The sequence below is a fragment of the Alligator sinensis genome, unplaced genomic scaffold (genome assembly GCF_000455745.1).
Source record: "Alligator sinensis unplaced genomic scaffold, ASM45574v1 scaffold489_1, whole genome shotgun sequence".
NCBI classification, from domain to species: Eukaryota; Metazoa; Chordata; order Crocodylia; family Alligatoridae; genus Alligator; species Alligator sinensis.
The window spans coordinates 4,197,122-4,211,835 of NW_005841901.1; the positions used below are offsets into that span (position 1 = coordinate 4,197,122).

At 41.8% G+C, this 14,714-nt stretch overlaps 1 protein-coding gene across 2 annotated transcripts in view; it reads left to right on the forward strand.

The window, feature by feature from the left end:
* The window catches only part of TTC27 (tetratricopeptide repeat domain 27), a 240,464-nt gene extending 225,994 nt beyond the window's left edge, over positions 1 to 14,470 (forward strand). The window contains exons 17-20 of one of the 2 annotated variants that reach the window (XM_025197636.1): positions 1,650 to 1,847; positions 8,407 to 8,518; positions 12,061 to 12,161; positions 14,141 to 14,470. In XM_025197636.1, the coding sequence (XP_025053421.1) occupies positions 1,650 to 1,847; positions 8,407 to 8,518; positions 12,061 to 12,161; positions 14,141 to 14,260 (531 nt within the window). In that variant the 3' untranslated portion in view covers positions 14,261 to 14,470. Of the gene's footprint in view, positions 1 to 1,649; positions 1,848 to 8,406; positions 8,519 to 12,060; positions 12,162 to 14,137 lie in introns of both variants that reach the window. The other variant, XM_025197635.1, reaches the window with a different exon arrangement.
* Positions 14,471 to 14,714: the final 244 nt, after the last annotated feature.

The window sequence follows — 14,714 nt, forward strand, 5'->3', positions numbered from 1 at the left end:
ACTTCAGGTACACCTGATACATTTATCCTCATTCAAAGACAGATTACCAGCTAATGTGAATTCTCTTAGTTCCATTCCTGACCTATGGTACGAGCTTGGACTTCAAAAAAACCTTTGTGGTTTAGAAAAAAAGTTTTGGTCATAAACTGAGCAAACTTGACCAAATCACTAAGGCATAAAAGAAGAAACACCGTTTTAGTTGAAAACCCCTTTTTTTGATAGAACCTGCATTTTATAGTAATTGATTATACTTGTTTTCTAATATTAACACCCATTTTAAATTTACTACATTATTAGCAAGGAATTTTAAATCCATGCTGAGAATCATTTGATTGTTATCAATTCTGACTCAATAATGTAATTATATTGCAACACTGGAAAAAAAGTATTTGTACTAGAAACATGTCATTGCATCATTATATTTATGTGCTGGCTTAAAGTAAATTTGTTATTAGAGTGTATTTACAGCAATCAATATTATACAGCAATTACTATGACTAGTTCACAATGTAAAATAACCTACGCTGATTTAAGTCACTTGTAGACATCTCTATTTTAAGGGATCCAAACTTTTTTATTTTAGTACCATAATAGTATATGTCCATATATGTTTCTGGGTTTGTCATGAGTAATTTTTATACAGAATTTAGATCGTGTTCTCTATTATATGGATTTATTTTCATACACAGCATCTTATTGTTAGGCATTGCATATGATGATTATTCCTGTAAAAATGTTAAAGACCATTATTAAGGTTGAAAAGTCAAGCATTCACAAGTCCAGAAATACCAAAAATTAATGAAGTTGACATGTCCTTAACTCTGCCCCTTTTCTTTAGGTGCATTATGATACAGTCTATTAAGTAGGTGTCCAGAACTGCCTTACAAAGAAAGTCCAGTACAGATCTGAGTTTGGAACATGCTCAGTGCAGAAGGAATCTGGGGATTTTACTTGTGAAGCGCTAACAAGTTTCCACTGATCTCATGCAAACAGCAGGAGTTTTTAAAAACCTTATAACATGGCTACATTATGATGGATTTTCACACAGGGGCGGCGAGGGAAGCACATTTCTGACACAAAGGCCACTGTTAAGTCCCTGCTTCAAAGCACTGGAATGCCAGAGCTTTCCAAAAGAATTCAGTAAATACTTTGCATTGAAAATTTCAGTCCAGGCTGTTAAAATTTGGTAACGTTCTAAACCACTGAAAAGAGGGTCTTCTAATAGGAAATCTCGGCCAACATTAGAAATCGAGTTTTGTCGGCTCTCTTTATAATAGTGTGAAATTCTCTGTCATACACTGCTATTGTTTTCTGGATCACTTGTACCAGCCTATCTAGGCAAGCACAAACTTTCTTCTATAGCTCACTAAAGTTGGAATGAGTGACCTTGTGCTCACCTCCTCCTCCCATAGAGTCCCTTTGCAGGTGGTCTGTGTAAGGTTTAAATGAGTGAACTTCCCTCATAACACACTTAGTACCCCATATCATTGCATGCTTGTAAGGCTAGATCATGCAACTGTCTTTTGTGTTCTCAAGATGTATAGAATTATTAGATAATGTACCTCAGAGTCCAGATGCTACAGAGACTGTGTACATGTTGCTTTTAACCTGAATATGGAAATAAAATATTTCTTTGACTATTTTTGAAGGTATTGCACATCTTGGTCAGGGCTGTGGTAGATGGAATGGCTGATCGCAGTGGAGAAGGGGCAGCAGGATTGAAGGGAAGGTTGCAGGAGCTATTTGGCAGAGTGACTTCAAGAGTGACAAATGATGGGGAAGTCTGGAGACTCTATGCCAAACTGTATGGGAATGGACAGAGCAACAATCCTGAAGATACTGAAAAGGTAAACGTGGACCTCCCCCCACTCCGCCAAAATGTGCATTTCTGAGGGGGCCTTTATCCTCTGGTGGTCTAATAACTGTACAGAGACACAGCATGCATTTTGCTATTTTGTCCGTCATGTTTTGATTTAGTTGCTCTTTGTTCATGGGGGCTTTGTTTCCTTTCCCTTAAATCCTCTCCATCTATATTTTTGTTGGGTGGAAAAATGTTGATTTATTTAAAATGTACCATTTGCTTTCAGTTTTTTATATATGCCTACTTCTGTACATCTAAATTTGAACCTGTCTTTAAAAAAAAGTCTGACAGCATCTGGTGGTTTCTCCAAATTCATATGTTCTTTTCAACCATAATGGCTAGATTTTGATTATTTTTTTTAACTGGAGGCCTCGGTTCTGGAGAGAGAATGATAGCATTCAAAAAATGGTGGCCTACTTGAGCTGCCATATGTCACTCAAAATCTAGTCCTATAGTCTGGAAGACTAGTCTGTGCTTGGAGTTGCACAGGAATAGGTGTTCCTGAATAACATCCAGAATTAGAGTGTTCTGTATTTTGCTTAACCTGGATTTAAATTCTGCTTTTAGTTCTAGATAGAGGTGCACCATATATTGGTCCATATCAGATCGGCACCAATAAAAGGAAAATTGTCATTATTGGCCATCAGCTTTTTTGGCTGGTGTAGCCAATTAATGTCACCAATAAATGTTGCATGCATTCATGCATGTATGTATGCAGCCACAGCACGCATATGGCCGGGGTGGGGCAGGGTGTGTGACGGAACCACAAGCAGCTCATCTGGGAAGGGGTGGCAGCTCCCTGCCACTGTGTACACCCCTGGGGGAGGCATGGGGGACATGTGTGACCCCCCCTCCCCAATTTGTGCAAGGGGCAAGGGTGGACTGCCTACTGTGGGCTCCTCAGGGCCAGGGGCTGCCCCAGCCTCTTCCCAGCATGGGGGTGGTCCTGGAGCTGCGCTCAGGGCAGGGCAGGCAGTGGCAGTGCTCGAAGTGGGGGGCTATGGGGTGGGCTATGGTCACCCCAGAATTCACCACAGCTCCCCTCCCAGCGCCACTGTTGCTTGCCCTGTCCCCACCCCCCTTCTGGGAAGAGGCCAGCATAGAACCCAAGCCTTCAGCGGGCAGCCTGCCCTCACCCCACACACAAATCCAGAAGCCACATGCCCCCCATGCGTCCCCACGGTTACACGCAGTGGTGGGGAGCTGCCCCCCTTCCCTACCCCTGCCAACATATATCTGTCCTAATATTTTCTTCTATTTTAGCCTCCAACCCTCCTTCCCCACCTACACATAGCCTCCCTGTTAAATCACAGTTAAGATGACCATATTTCTAAAGTAACCCCTACACCATTGGCACTACTACTTTATTGTTGATATTTAGGGATGCTTTGCATTTGGAATGATTTCCAAATTCAAGTAGTCATGCACATTCCCAAAATACATTTGAGTTATTGGATCTTACTTGAACCTGAAAATATAAAAGGTCAGCATTCAGTATCTGCTTCTGAATTATATGTTTTGACCGGGGCAGCAGTGTTAGTTAGTAGGACTGCTCAATATTTGGTGACACGTGTATGATGCAGGTTTTTGGGCCTGTGGGTCACATGTCCCTGGTGGTGTACTTCTGATCATTTGCCCCTTCCTCACTCTGTTTTCTTCACACACCCCTCTGTGAATGACATGCTCTAATCCCCACTGTCCCTTTTTTCTTTCAACTGAACAGTAGAAATTATTTGGCCCATTAAAAATTCAGGAGTAAGGACACTGCAATATCCTGAAATCTATCTCCAAACACTAACTCAGGTACAAAATATAACTAAAGCTCTGTCTATACTATAAATATCAGGTAGCTTGGTTGCATCAAAGTTTTCCTCTAACCCAGCTAAAAACATGGTTTCAATTTATACAGTAGAAAGGACTTAAGCTATGTTTTGTAACTAGAACAGTTATGAAACATGGTTAAAATCTAGTCTGTCCTACAAATCAGCTCTCGTCAATTGAGTGTACACTTGTGTTGTAACAGAGTTCCCTGAAGTGGTTGAATCAACATGTAGATGGGGCATGAAAAAGAGCTGGGGCAGAGAACAGCCTTTGGCTGGCAGGTGGGATTGGGGGTATCAGCTCTGGGCTCCAGGGTGCAGCAGAGGGGCTGGCAAGAGCAGGGGGCCTGGCCCTCAGCTGGCTGAGCTAACTGGACGCAATTTGCACCCAGCAGTCACCATCTACACATGTGTTTAAGTACACTTAATGACTGCACTGTAAGATAGTAATGCCCCTGACAGTACTATCTTATATCACAGTTAATTAGTTTACTGTGCCCTAATACATGTGTGGACTGTTATGCTTTACTGCAGAGCTAGTCTGCTCCGCAGTAAAGTGCACGTATAGATGCACCCACTGCATAGCTTCTTTATTTTATTACACAATATTTGAAAAGTGAGATGGTGAGACATTTAAATAGTGAGACTCTTGCGAGAGAGGTCACTCTACCACCAAATTTATCTCAGGCCACCAGTGTACTTAAATGAAGGTTGCATTTTTTTTAAACTGTCATGTGACAAAGAAATACATTGTGAGGAAATACAAAGCATTTGCAGTTTTAATAGCATTAGAGACAAGATGGAAAAAGACCTCTCTTAGTAGATTATCCCTTTCCTCTACCTGCCGAAGCTAAGCTGTTCTCTTTAGTATGTCTTCTAGTATTTTGTTGAAACTAGGTTTAAAAGATTCAAACAGTGAAGCTTTTAACTTCCTACGGCAGAATATTCCACAGTATTGAATATCTGAATGTAAACATTTTTTCTGGGAGCCAGCCTGTTTTTCTTAACTAATTGTAACCCTGTATTCTGGCAGTGGCTTACGCTCCAAACAGTTAGTGAGGTTGCATGTTATATTATAACTCAGTGTTGCCAAGTGAAATATGCAGGTATTTGGTCATAGTTTTGCAAGGGGTAGAAGGTTGTTGATAGGCAAGTGGGAAGAAAAAGTAGTTATGCCTCTTTTTAACAGAATGACCAACTGGGACATGTTTTTAAGTAAGTGGGAATAAAGGAGAAAATGATATTTATCTCTGTTCTTCCTTTTAATGATATTTATCTTCTGTTCTCTCCCGGTTGCAACCTGTACCCCTCCATTTTAGCTTTTTAGCTTTACCATGAATTCACTCCTGGATTGTTTCTAACACACATTCCAAATTCACATGTCCATCCCAAATTCACTAACAACCTCTTGCACCATTTCACTCCATTCTCTCCAGAACTCAGCCCCAATCCATTCTCATCTCTGGTTTTCAGTTTCCTCCACTATACCTCTAACTAGAAGGTTGAGAATCCCTTTCATTCTTAATCAAAGTCTGTGTGGCTCAGTAACTTCTCCCTAAGGCAGAACCAGGCTCTTAAAGTGCAATGCCTGAGCAATCCTCCAAGCTCAGAAGTCCTCCCTTCCTATCTGATAGCCTCTAGTCAAACCACCTACATGTTCCAGAATCTAGGAAAGCAGGTGGTTGAAATCAAGCATATGAAGGCAATTTTATACGTGACCTTTTTGAGACTGGCCCAGGGGTGGGCAAAATATGGCCTGCAAGCTGGATCCGGCCCTCAGTAGGTCTTTATCTGGCTGTAACACATCCTCCTGCTCCCTAGGCATGCAGTAAGGCTGAAGTGTCTCTGCAGCTGGACTGCCTTTCTAGGCAGCCCAGGTGGTGGCAGCTCCTTCCAGCTGCCATCACTGCTGACTTCAGCCCCGCGATACCGGTGGGGAACTGTGCTGCACAGCTCCAACCTGGCATGCCCCTCGCGCCTGCTCCAGGCTCGCCTGCCCAGGCTCAGCAATGGTGGCCTGGGATAGAACCTGTTACTCAGCATAGGGGGAAGCAGCCCCTCCCCCTCACCACTCCCAGCACTTCCTGGTACAACCACCCAGAGCCTCCACCAGGCTGCCCTGCATCTGCTCTGTGCTGCCACCACTGCCCCGCAAGGTAGCTCAGAGGCGGTGGCAATGACAGTATAGATGCAGTGCAGCCCAGCATGGGCTCCAGGCAGCTGCAGCAGGAACAGCCAGCAGCAGCGAGGGGGAAAGGCTACTTTTCCTCTGCACTGAGGAACATCTTCTGTCCTGTGCTGCTGCTGCTGAGCCTGGGCAGGTGAACCTGGAACAGGCTTGGAGTCAGGGCCGTGCAGTGTGGGTCTGCCAGTACCACGGGGCTGGGGCCAGCAGTGGTGGCAACCAGAAGGAGCTAGTGCTGCCTAGAAAGGCAGTCCAGCTGCAGAGCCATCCCAGCTGACTGCATGCCCAGGGGGTGGCAGGACACACAATGGGCAGGTGGTGTGGGCCGGGCAGGGGCGAGACTGTGCCCAGGTTCCAGCTAATCCGCTCTGGCAGGGCGTGAGTCTGGAGAAAGTATGGGGTGGGGCAGGAGCTGTGTGCTGTTGGTGGTGGTGGGGAGGTGCTGCAGGGTGCATGTGCTTTGGGCTGTTGTGGGGCGGGGTCAGGTGCTGACTGGCTCACTGGGGGCACACGGGGGGTATCCCATGCAAACCCCACCACACCCACAAATCTTCCCCTGAACACCCCACAACCACAGTGTCCCCCACACAGAATCACACACCCCACAAACACCGCACCCACCCACACCCTGCTCCCCACACATGCCCCTGTGCACCTCTGGGATGAGTTTTGCTCACTGCTATGCACACAAACCCCACCACACACATGCACCCACACCCTCCCACACCCAGCTTCCCCCACAAACCCCATACCCACCCACACACACCCACAGACTCCTCATACCCACCCACCCTCCCCCACACCCCATACACACACCCCCACACACACACCCACAACCCCCACCACCCTACCACAATATACAAGAGTAAAACTTCATTTTGAGGTATTATACGATCATCTCTATATACACTATGCAAACATACACAAATCAGGACAAAAATATTTTTTTTCAAAAAAATTAAAAGATATTATTGTCAATGTTTGATTTTTAGTATATAATTAATTTTTCTGGTTCCAAGATGGCAAGCCCTCTTCCCAAAAGGAGTACTTCTGGGGGCAAGGGGAGGAACTCCCGGTGGCAAAGGTCAGGGGCTATGGGGTGGGACTTCCAGTCCCAGATGGCGATCAGGACCCTGAAAAGTTGACTGCTAGCCCCCATCTGCACTACAGCTACCAGTGACTGATAAGTTCCAGCTCGCTTGTGGTCCCCAAATGTGGAACGATACTGCAGCCTTTGGAATTTACCAAGTTGTGCTGTTATGGGTGTGGCTTTTTCTTACTGGCCATTGATAACTAACCTATGTTGTGTTACCCCTTACATCCATGTACTACATTAAATATTCATCCTTTACTATTTACACTCTTTATGTTGGTAGGCTGTTACAATAGTCCCCTTAGTTATAATTTTAGTGGGGGGGGGGTTCCCCCACATAGTATGTTTAATTTTTGCTTTGAAGGTTTTTTCGTGCTCTCCAGCCTTTGTTGGAAGCAGTAGGAAGTAGGAAGCAGTAATTATTTTCTGCACCTTATCTTTTCTCCCTTCCACTGAGATGTGTTTTGAATTATATTTCACCATATGTCTTAACTTCTGCGTTTCTTAAGTGAATCTCATTTGGGATTGTTTTTCTGCCCATGTATCTAATCCAACTACATCCCTTCATATTATTTCTCTGTCCTAACTTGTGTTCTTAGTTCCAATCTGTTGTCATCTATAAATATCATTAATGTGCTGATTATTCCCTCTAAATAGTTAGAGAAGATATGAAGACCAGATCCTTGTGGTATACCACTGGATTCTCTTCCCCATCTCAGTATGTTTGTTCCTATATGTCAGTAAGACTGATCTTTGCAAACTCAGACTGTTCAATGCTTATTGCTATGTAGTGCCCAAGATATTTATCTCATTATTTTCTTTCCCTTTATTTGTTCCATTGTTTTATTAAGCACAACAATGGCATTGAAGAGGTGGTAATTGGCAAAACCACTCTTCCTTCTTTCACACATTTTTGTGCTTTACTGTTAAAAAAAATGTTTCTGTATGTCTGCTGTCCAATTTTGGAAGAAAATACAGAAGCAAAACCAAATAGCTTAGTCTGTGAAATGTGCTATAGTCTAATATTTTGTGGGGAAAGAGGGAGAAGCCTTGAAGTACTCAATTATTCATTCCTTGGGCACAGGGTTGCTTTTCAAAATGTTAAGTACTAGTGTTTTCCTTCTTTCATATGCATTCAGTTATTATGACCTGGCAAACATGGGTCATGTCCATCAGTCTAGACAGGTTTTTAAAAATAAAAATTGTCTTTGGACACATGTTACTTTATATGCCTGCCATACTTGAGATGCAGTATCAGGGAAGAACATCTGTGCTACAGCTGGTGCTCACAGTTGCAGAAAAGGAAACCCTTCCAGCTCAGAGAATATCCATCTTGTCAAAGTTCAGCTTTTTGGAAGAAATATTAATTTTAGAAATGCGTATGGCTAAATTAGGAATTTTTTTTTAATATAATTTCACATTAAGTTATTTTTTTGTCCTTTTGTAGTCACTGCAGTTCCTTACTAAAGCACATAAATGTGAAATGCAGTCAACTGATTGGGAGAAAGATATCACTTCCTTTAAGGAGTTGGTGAAAGGAGCCATAGAAGTTGCCCATGGTATGTTATGTCTTAAACATAGCTATTTATATTACTTATAGAGATTGTACAGAAAATGTCATGAGCTCAAAATCAAATATATTTTGCCTTACCTATTGTACTTCTCCCCATATTGAAACTATTGTGGCCATTTTATTCGAGACATATATGTGTTATTGGTTGTAAAACATTCTGTGTTGGGTCTGGGAGCAGTGAGCCAGGGTTCCTGTCTTTGAGGTAGGAGAGGACTTTTAAAGCCTATAAGCCAGCAAATGCTCTGAGCAGTACAGAGTACAGATCTTGGGAAGTTTGAGAGAAAATAACTTGTCCCATCACTGACGAGAAAAAGATTACATTGGGATTTAGGAGATCTTCTAGACCCCCCCAGAAACTAAACTCAGCTGACTTGGGATGCACTTTTAGATGTTGTGCTCAGTTTCACATAGGCACATGCTTTTGGTGTGCTGCTAGGCTCCTTGGGATTGGCTTCCCGTTCCTGGGGTTCAAAGAACCTTGGTCTTATTTTTCTTGATTAGGGAGTGGAGGAGGAATAAGCAAAAATACTCTTTCAAGCATATGCACTCTCAGTGCTAGGTGAGCTGTTCTCCAAGTAGTTTGTTCAAGTCCTCATGGTTTGATGCCTCCTTTCCTTGCTCCACAGCCAGAAGACAGGAATAGTGGTGGCGTTTTAGGGCTAGTCTGTTGGCATCAGTGTAAAGACACTAATGTAGTTAACATCACTGTGACTTGGGCTCAGAGAGAAACCAAGAATGAAAAATCAAATCCAGATGCAAAGAAAAGAACCAATCCGCCATGTGTTGATAGAATGGATTGGATAATTCTAAATCTAAGGGAACAAAACATAGCTGAAAGATTTGGCATTCCTAGTTACAAAAATGCTATAGGTCAAACATCTTTTGATGAGGATAAAAGACATTGCAAAGAAGCCAAATGGCTTCTCCATATCGAAATTCAGTTCTAAGGATTTTGGAAAGATGCATAATGTACACTGATTCTTTCTAAGTAAGAAAAACAAAGTATTGCCAGTGCTTAAGATGTCAGAAGAAGAGATTTCAGGGCAAGCTAATACTTCAAGAAGCATTAGTTCATGAAGGCAGTCAAGGTTCTTAGGGTAAATCCAATATCTTTTATTAGGCCAACTAAAATAGTTGAAAAAATTCTTTTTTGCAAGCTTTTGGGTACAAACACCCTTTGTCAGGCTGAGGAAGCGTCTGCAGTTGGTCTGTGCTCTAAGAAGAATTTTTCCAATTACTCAAAACGTAGGATAATTTTTTTAGCAGACAAGGTTCTTTGCGTAAATCTGATATATTTTATTAGACCAACTCAGTTGGAAAAATTCTTCTTTGCAAGCTTTCAGGTATAAATACCCTTTGAAAGCTTGCAAAGAAGAATTTTTCCAACTATTTGAGTTGGTCTAATAAAAGATTATCAGATTTACCCAAAGAACCTTGTCTGCCTATGTCCTTAGACCAACACAGCTACAACCTATACCCCTTAGCTCACAAAGGACTTAGCAGTATGTCTAGGAATGTTGAAGGGACTGGAGAATGGGGCTACTTCATCTCTTGATGAAAATAAACAATCTCATTAAAATCAGCTACTGTAGTAGAGAGTAGCAAACACATTTATTTTTTAAAGAGCCCTTGATGTGATCATTAAAATTAAAGACCAGTAAGTCTTACTTAAACATGAGGCTAATTGGTTGGTTTGATCATTCAAAATAAAATTAAAAAGCACCAAGATGATCTTGGTATGATTGGAATGCATCAGCTCTACTTGTGCAAAGCCAAATCATGACACACTAATCTCTTAGGATTCTTTAAAAGCATCAATAATATTAACACACATGTCTGTGGATGTTTGCACAGTGAACTGTCTGTAGTTTAGTGTCTTCCCATAGGGAAGCCTGAGGTCAGTGTTACCCAGGTCTGGCAGAGTCTGCCACAGTTGAGCACTCACTGGGCTGCTGTATATTCAGGTCCCACCGCACAGTGCGTGCACTTTAAGCTGCCCTTGGTCTTAGTACGTTGCAGCATTATCTTTTAATTTGGCCTCTCTGACATCATTCCTGGGCATGTATTCTGTGCCTGTAATTCCTTCACAAAAATGGGACCTCACAGTTCAGCTATTTTGGGCCTGGCCCGGAGGGCGGCAATGCTACCCCTCCTTCTACCAAACTTTTCAGTAGCTTAAACATACTTTCCCAGAGCTTCAGCTTGTGGGTGGTTTATGGTCACTTCCTTAGGGACATAATAGCAGAAGAAACAGGCACACAGACTAGTGGTTTCAAAAACCAAGCACTTTTTATTTTATCTGGCACAAGAAATATACAGATATAGGAAAATATTGAACATGCTTTTCTCGCATTCTTTTGTTTCCTCGCATTCCTCCATTTCCTCTAAAGGAGGGTGTCAAAGATACGGGCTGTGTCTACATGACAAGACGCTGACTGCGCAGATGTTACTGCACGGTCATTTAGTACTTGCATAACCAAGTATTAAATGACTGTGCAGTAACCGGCATTACTGCATAGTTGCGTCCTGGCACAGTTGCCTAGTGATGCTTATTGCACAGTAGCTCATTACTACTGCACAGTAGAATCGCATCACAGTTAGTGCTTGGTGACGCTACAGTGCAGTAGTAATGAGCTGCTGCACAATAAGCAACTCTCGTAGATGCAGCCACAGCCTATGGGCCAGATCTAGCCCTTAGGGCTTGTTGAGGGACTGGGAATTCAAGGGCAGGACAAGCAGTAGGAAGGCAAGCAATGGCTGCATTAATCCCCATGGCTCCCTGAGCTGACAGAGCAGCTACCACTGCTTTTCACCTTGCTGCCAGAAGGGGTTCCAGATCCAGCCCATGCGGAGTCCTGTGATCCAAATTTCCTTGTATCTATGAGTCCTACTAAGTTTGACTTTGGGTGCAGGCAGGGATAAAAGTTTAAACATTTCCAAGCTCCCCAGCTAAAGCAATTCTTTTTTTGAAGCATTTGCAAATGCATTTGCAGCATTTTGCAAATTCCAGTCTCCTTTGGCTTCGTCAGCGTACAGCTCTGCTCTCTGCTTCCCCTTCCCCATACAGAAGGACCTAGCTTAGCATGTACTGATGTACTGAGGCTTTCACTAGTAAGGCATTTCATAACTGCTGCCAGAATACATAAGTTGGACATTGATCGATTCTCTGAATTGTTCCATTATTGAAATTGTTTTATAAAACAGAACTTGAAGGAATGTGGTATGTACATACTGTGTGTTTGAAGTGCATAGGACTTGAAGAGAAGTGAGATCTGTTAATAACAGCGGTAAACATGTTTTGTGAGGGATCTGGGAGGTGTGTTAAAGAAGGATACCTTGATCTGCATTTCTTTGTGTAAAGGTATATGTGGTTGGACCTTAAGTAAATTTACCTATTTTTAATATTTTTTTCTCTGTGTGGAACACTGTGTTCAAAATATGTATAAAGGTATTCAGGGCATGGATGAATTACTGGTTTTTCAGTTTAAGATGATCACCAGGATGTAACGTCTTTGTTTTGACTTCTAGTGGCAATACAGTGCAGTAAACACAAATCTAATCACCAAGAAGCTTTGCAGGTACTTTCTTCAGCACGGCTGAATCTGCGTGGTTTGTCATCCAAAGCAAAGGTGAGACTGGGTTAGAAATGGGTTAAAGGGAAGTTTTTATTACTGCTCCTTGGGGCTGCTTCCTAATTGAAAGCTATTTATAAATCAGATAATGTTCATCCATCACAGTAAGTTATAGAGGACTGTTCATCTCTTCATCATTAATTGTCCCTCTTAGAAGCCAGACCTTTATCCCTAACCTCCAAACTTTGCCTGAACTATTAGCAATTCATTTTGCCTTTCCAGTCTTTTGCTTTGTTTAAAAAATATCCCCCTATTTAAAAAGTAGTGTTGCATGCATCTGTTCAACCTTAACTCCAGAAGCACCTCTTGTTTTTCCATAGATCTATTTAGTTTGCATAGCAAGTAAGTATTTGTGGCTTTTTCCCTGTTTAATTTTGTTTTAATGAGCCAAACCACTTTTATTTAAAAGTATTAAGACTGGTCCCAGGATTTAGACCTCACAAAGAAAGAAAGTAAACCAAAATAAAGAGAAAATAATTAAAGAAAGAGCAAATTCTTAAAGCTTCCTGATCAGGATGTGTTATGAACAAATCAGTACAGTCCCTGAGAATGTAAATTGTGGCCATTTGGTTGGTTAGTATTCTTAAACAGGGTTAAGAAAGTAGCAGGTGGAAGAATGAGTCAGTATAATTTAACTAGCTACATTCGATTGAAATGGCCAGGCTTAGATAGGTCAGATTCCTAGATAAGCTTTGTGGACTGACAGAAGAGTCACCTTCTTACTTGTTAAATGAACAAATTTCTGTTTTTTGAAAAGGAGCTTGTTTGTTCACTGGCAGAGTACTTTGATCCAGGTGTCCATAGCATGTTTTTTCTTACACGTGTGTCCATTTTATTACAGAGAATAAGAATTATTATTTTAATGGAGAGGGTGTATGTATGTTCCAGAACAATGCTTGTACTCTGGCTTAGTTTTCACCCATTCAGAATTTTAGGCAGCAAGTCTGTCTTTGGGTCATTAAAATGAATGATTTACACTCTCCCTTTTAATCATAAGCAGAAAATGTATAATTAGAGTCGCTTTTGATCACAAACAGAACATGCATGGCCAGACTCTGTCAGGCTAATTCATGTTCAGCCCTCAGTTCCATCTATTTCAGTGAGACTAAGCTGCAAATGAAGGTTCTACTCAACTCGAGGGTTTTAAAGGGTTGTGTACCAGGCAGCAACTCGATAAATCTTGAAATCTAATGAGACTTCTGCCATTAATGTTATATTGTTTTAGGTGCAACATTTAACCTCTGTCTGCCTTGGGTTACCCTGTCTATAAAGTAGGAATCATAGTGGTTTACATGATTTGTTGACAGCAAAGCTTTAACATCAGAAACCACAGTATGGGTGCAAAGCATTTTTATGACATTTTAGCATCTTGTTTCTGTCTCATGAGTTAATTATAGACAGATGCATGCATCCACCCACTCGTGTGGATGCATGCACCCACTTGACATCAAATGCTGCAACATATTTATTTTGGCTATGTGGAACAGATGAGACCATATAAAATGGTGCTAAGAAAAGTGACAGTCATTTAAAACACTTGCAGATTTCTACTTCCCTAACTGATTGGTTTGCACAAGAATGCTTTGTGCACAGTAAGGAGGGCCTGATCCTGCTCTCATTGAGCTTAATGACAAAACAGTTTAGATTTCTGTGAGAGCAGGAGCAGGCCCTAACAGAAGCCCAGTTTTCTGTGACAGACTCAGACTTACAGACAGGACAACATGAGGTGTGTTATGAAGGGCACATGTTCTGACTTGGAGAAAAGAATGATTGTCATTTGTAGGTACTCTGCCTAACCACTGGTGTGTCAGTTTCCGGAGAGAAGTGACCACAGGTAACACAAACCCACATGGGGTCAGAGATGATGGTCTGAGAATTGTGGCAATGGCAGTGAGGGAATTTTAATTCAGTATCTTGTTTAGATTATGATGACCTCAAATATAATTAAAATTGGTTTTGTTTTTATTATGTAGCAGCTTTTTGCAGATGTAGAAAGTGGCACGGTTTCCAGTGAGTTAGCTGATGAAGTGACAACTATGGACAACTTAATTGTTGAACTGCAAGAACTGAGCAACCAACTGAGAAATCAGTGCTGAGATGAGAATTAGGCATTGTGGAAGAAAGACGATGATGATGTACTTCATTTGCTACAGTTTCTGCTAATGGAAATGCAACATCTCTAATGTATAACATGACTTCCTAATAAATATTTTTACATATGACTCTATTGTTCTTCTGGTCAGCTTTACTAAGCTGCTAAATTACTTCTAAGGCCAGGCCTACCCTTAAAGCTGTATATCTTGGTCCCCAGGAATATTTTTTTGGCATAAAACATTATATTTGTAAGGCATTTATTCAGAACTAGTTCTGCCTATGTGCAGTTGGCTCCACACCATTCCTGTATAACCATTCTAATATTATAAAAGCTTCAGTCTGCCTGTCCATAACACTTTATTCGCATTCTGATTGGTTGTCTGAAACAACCAATCAGAGTGCAAGTGTTTGAACAGCAGGTGGCAACCGAGCTGCCATGACAGGAGTGACGGAGCA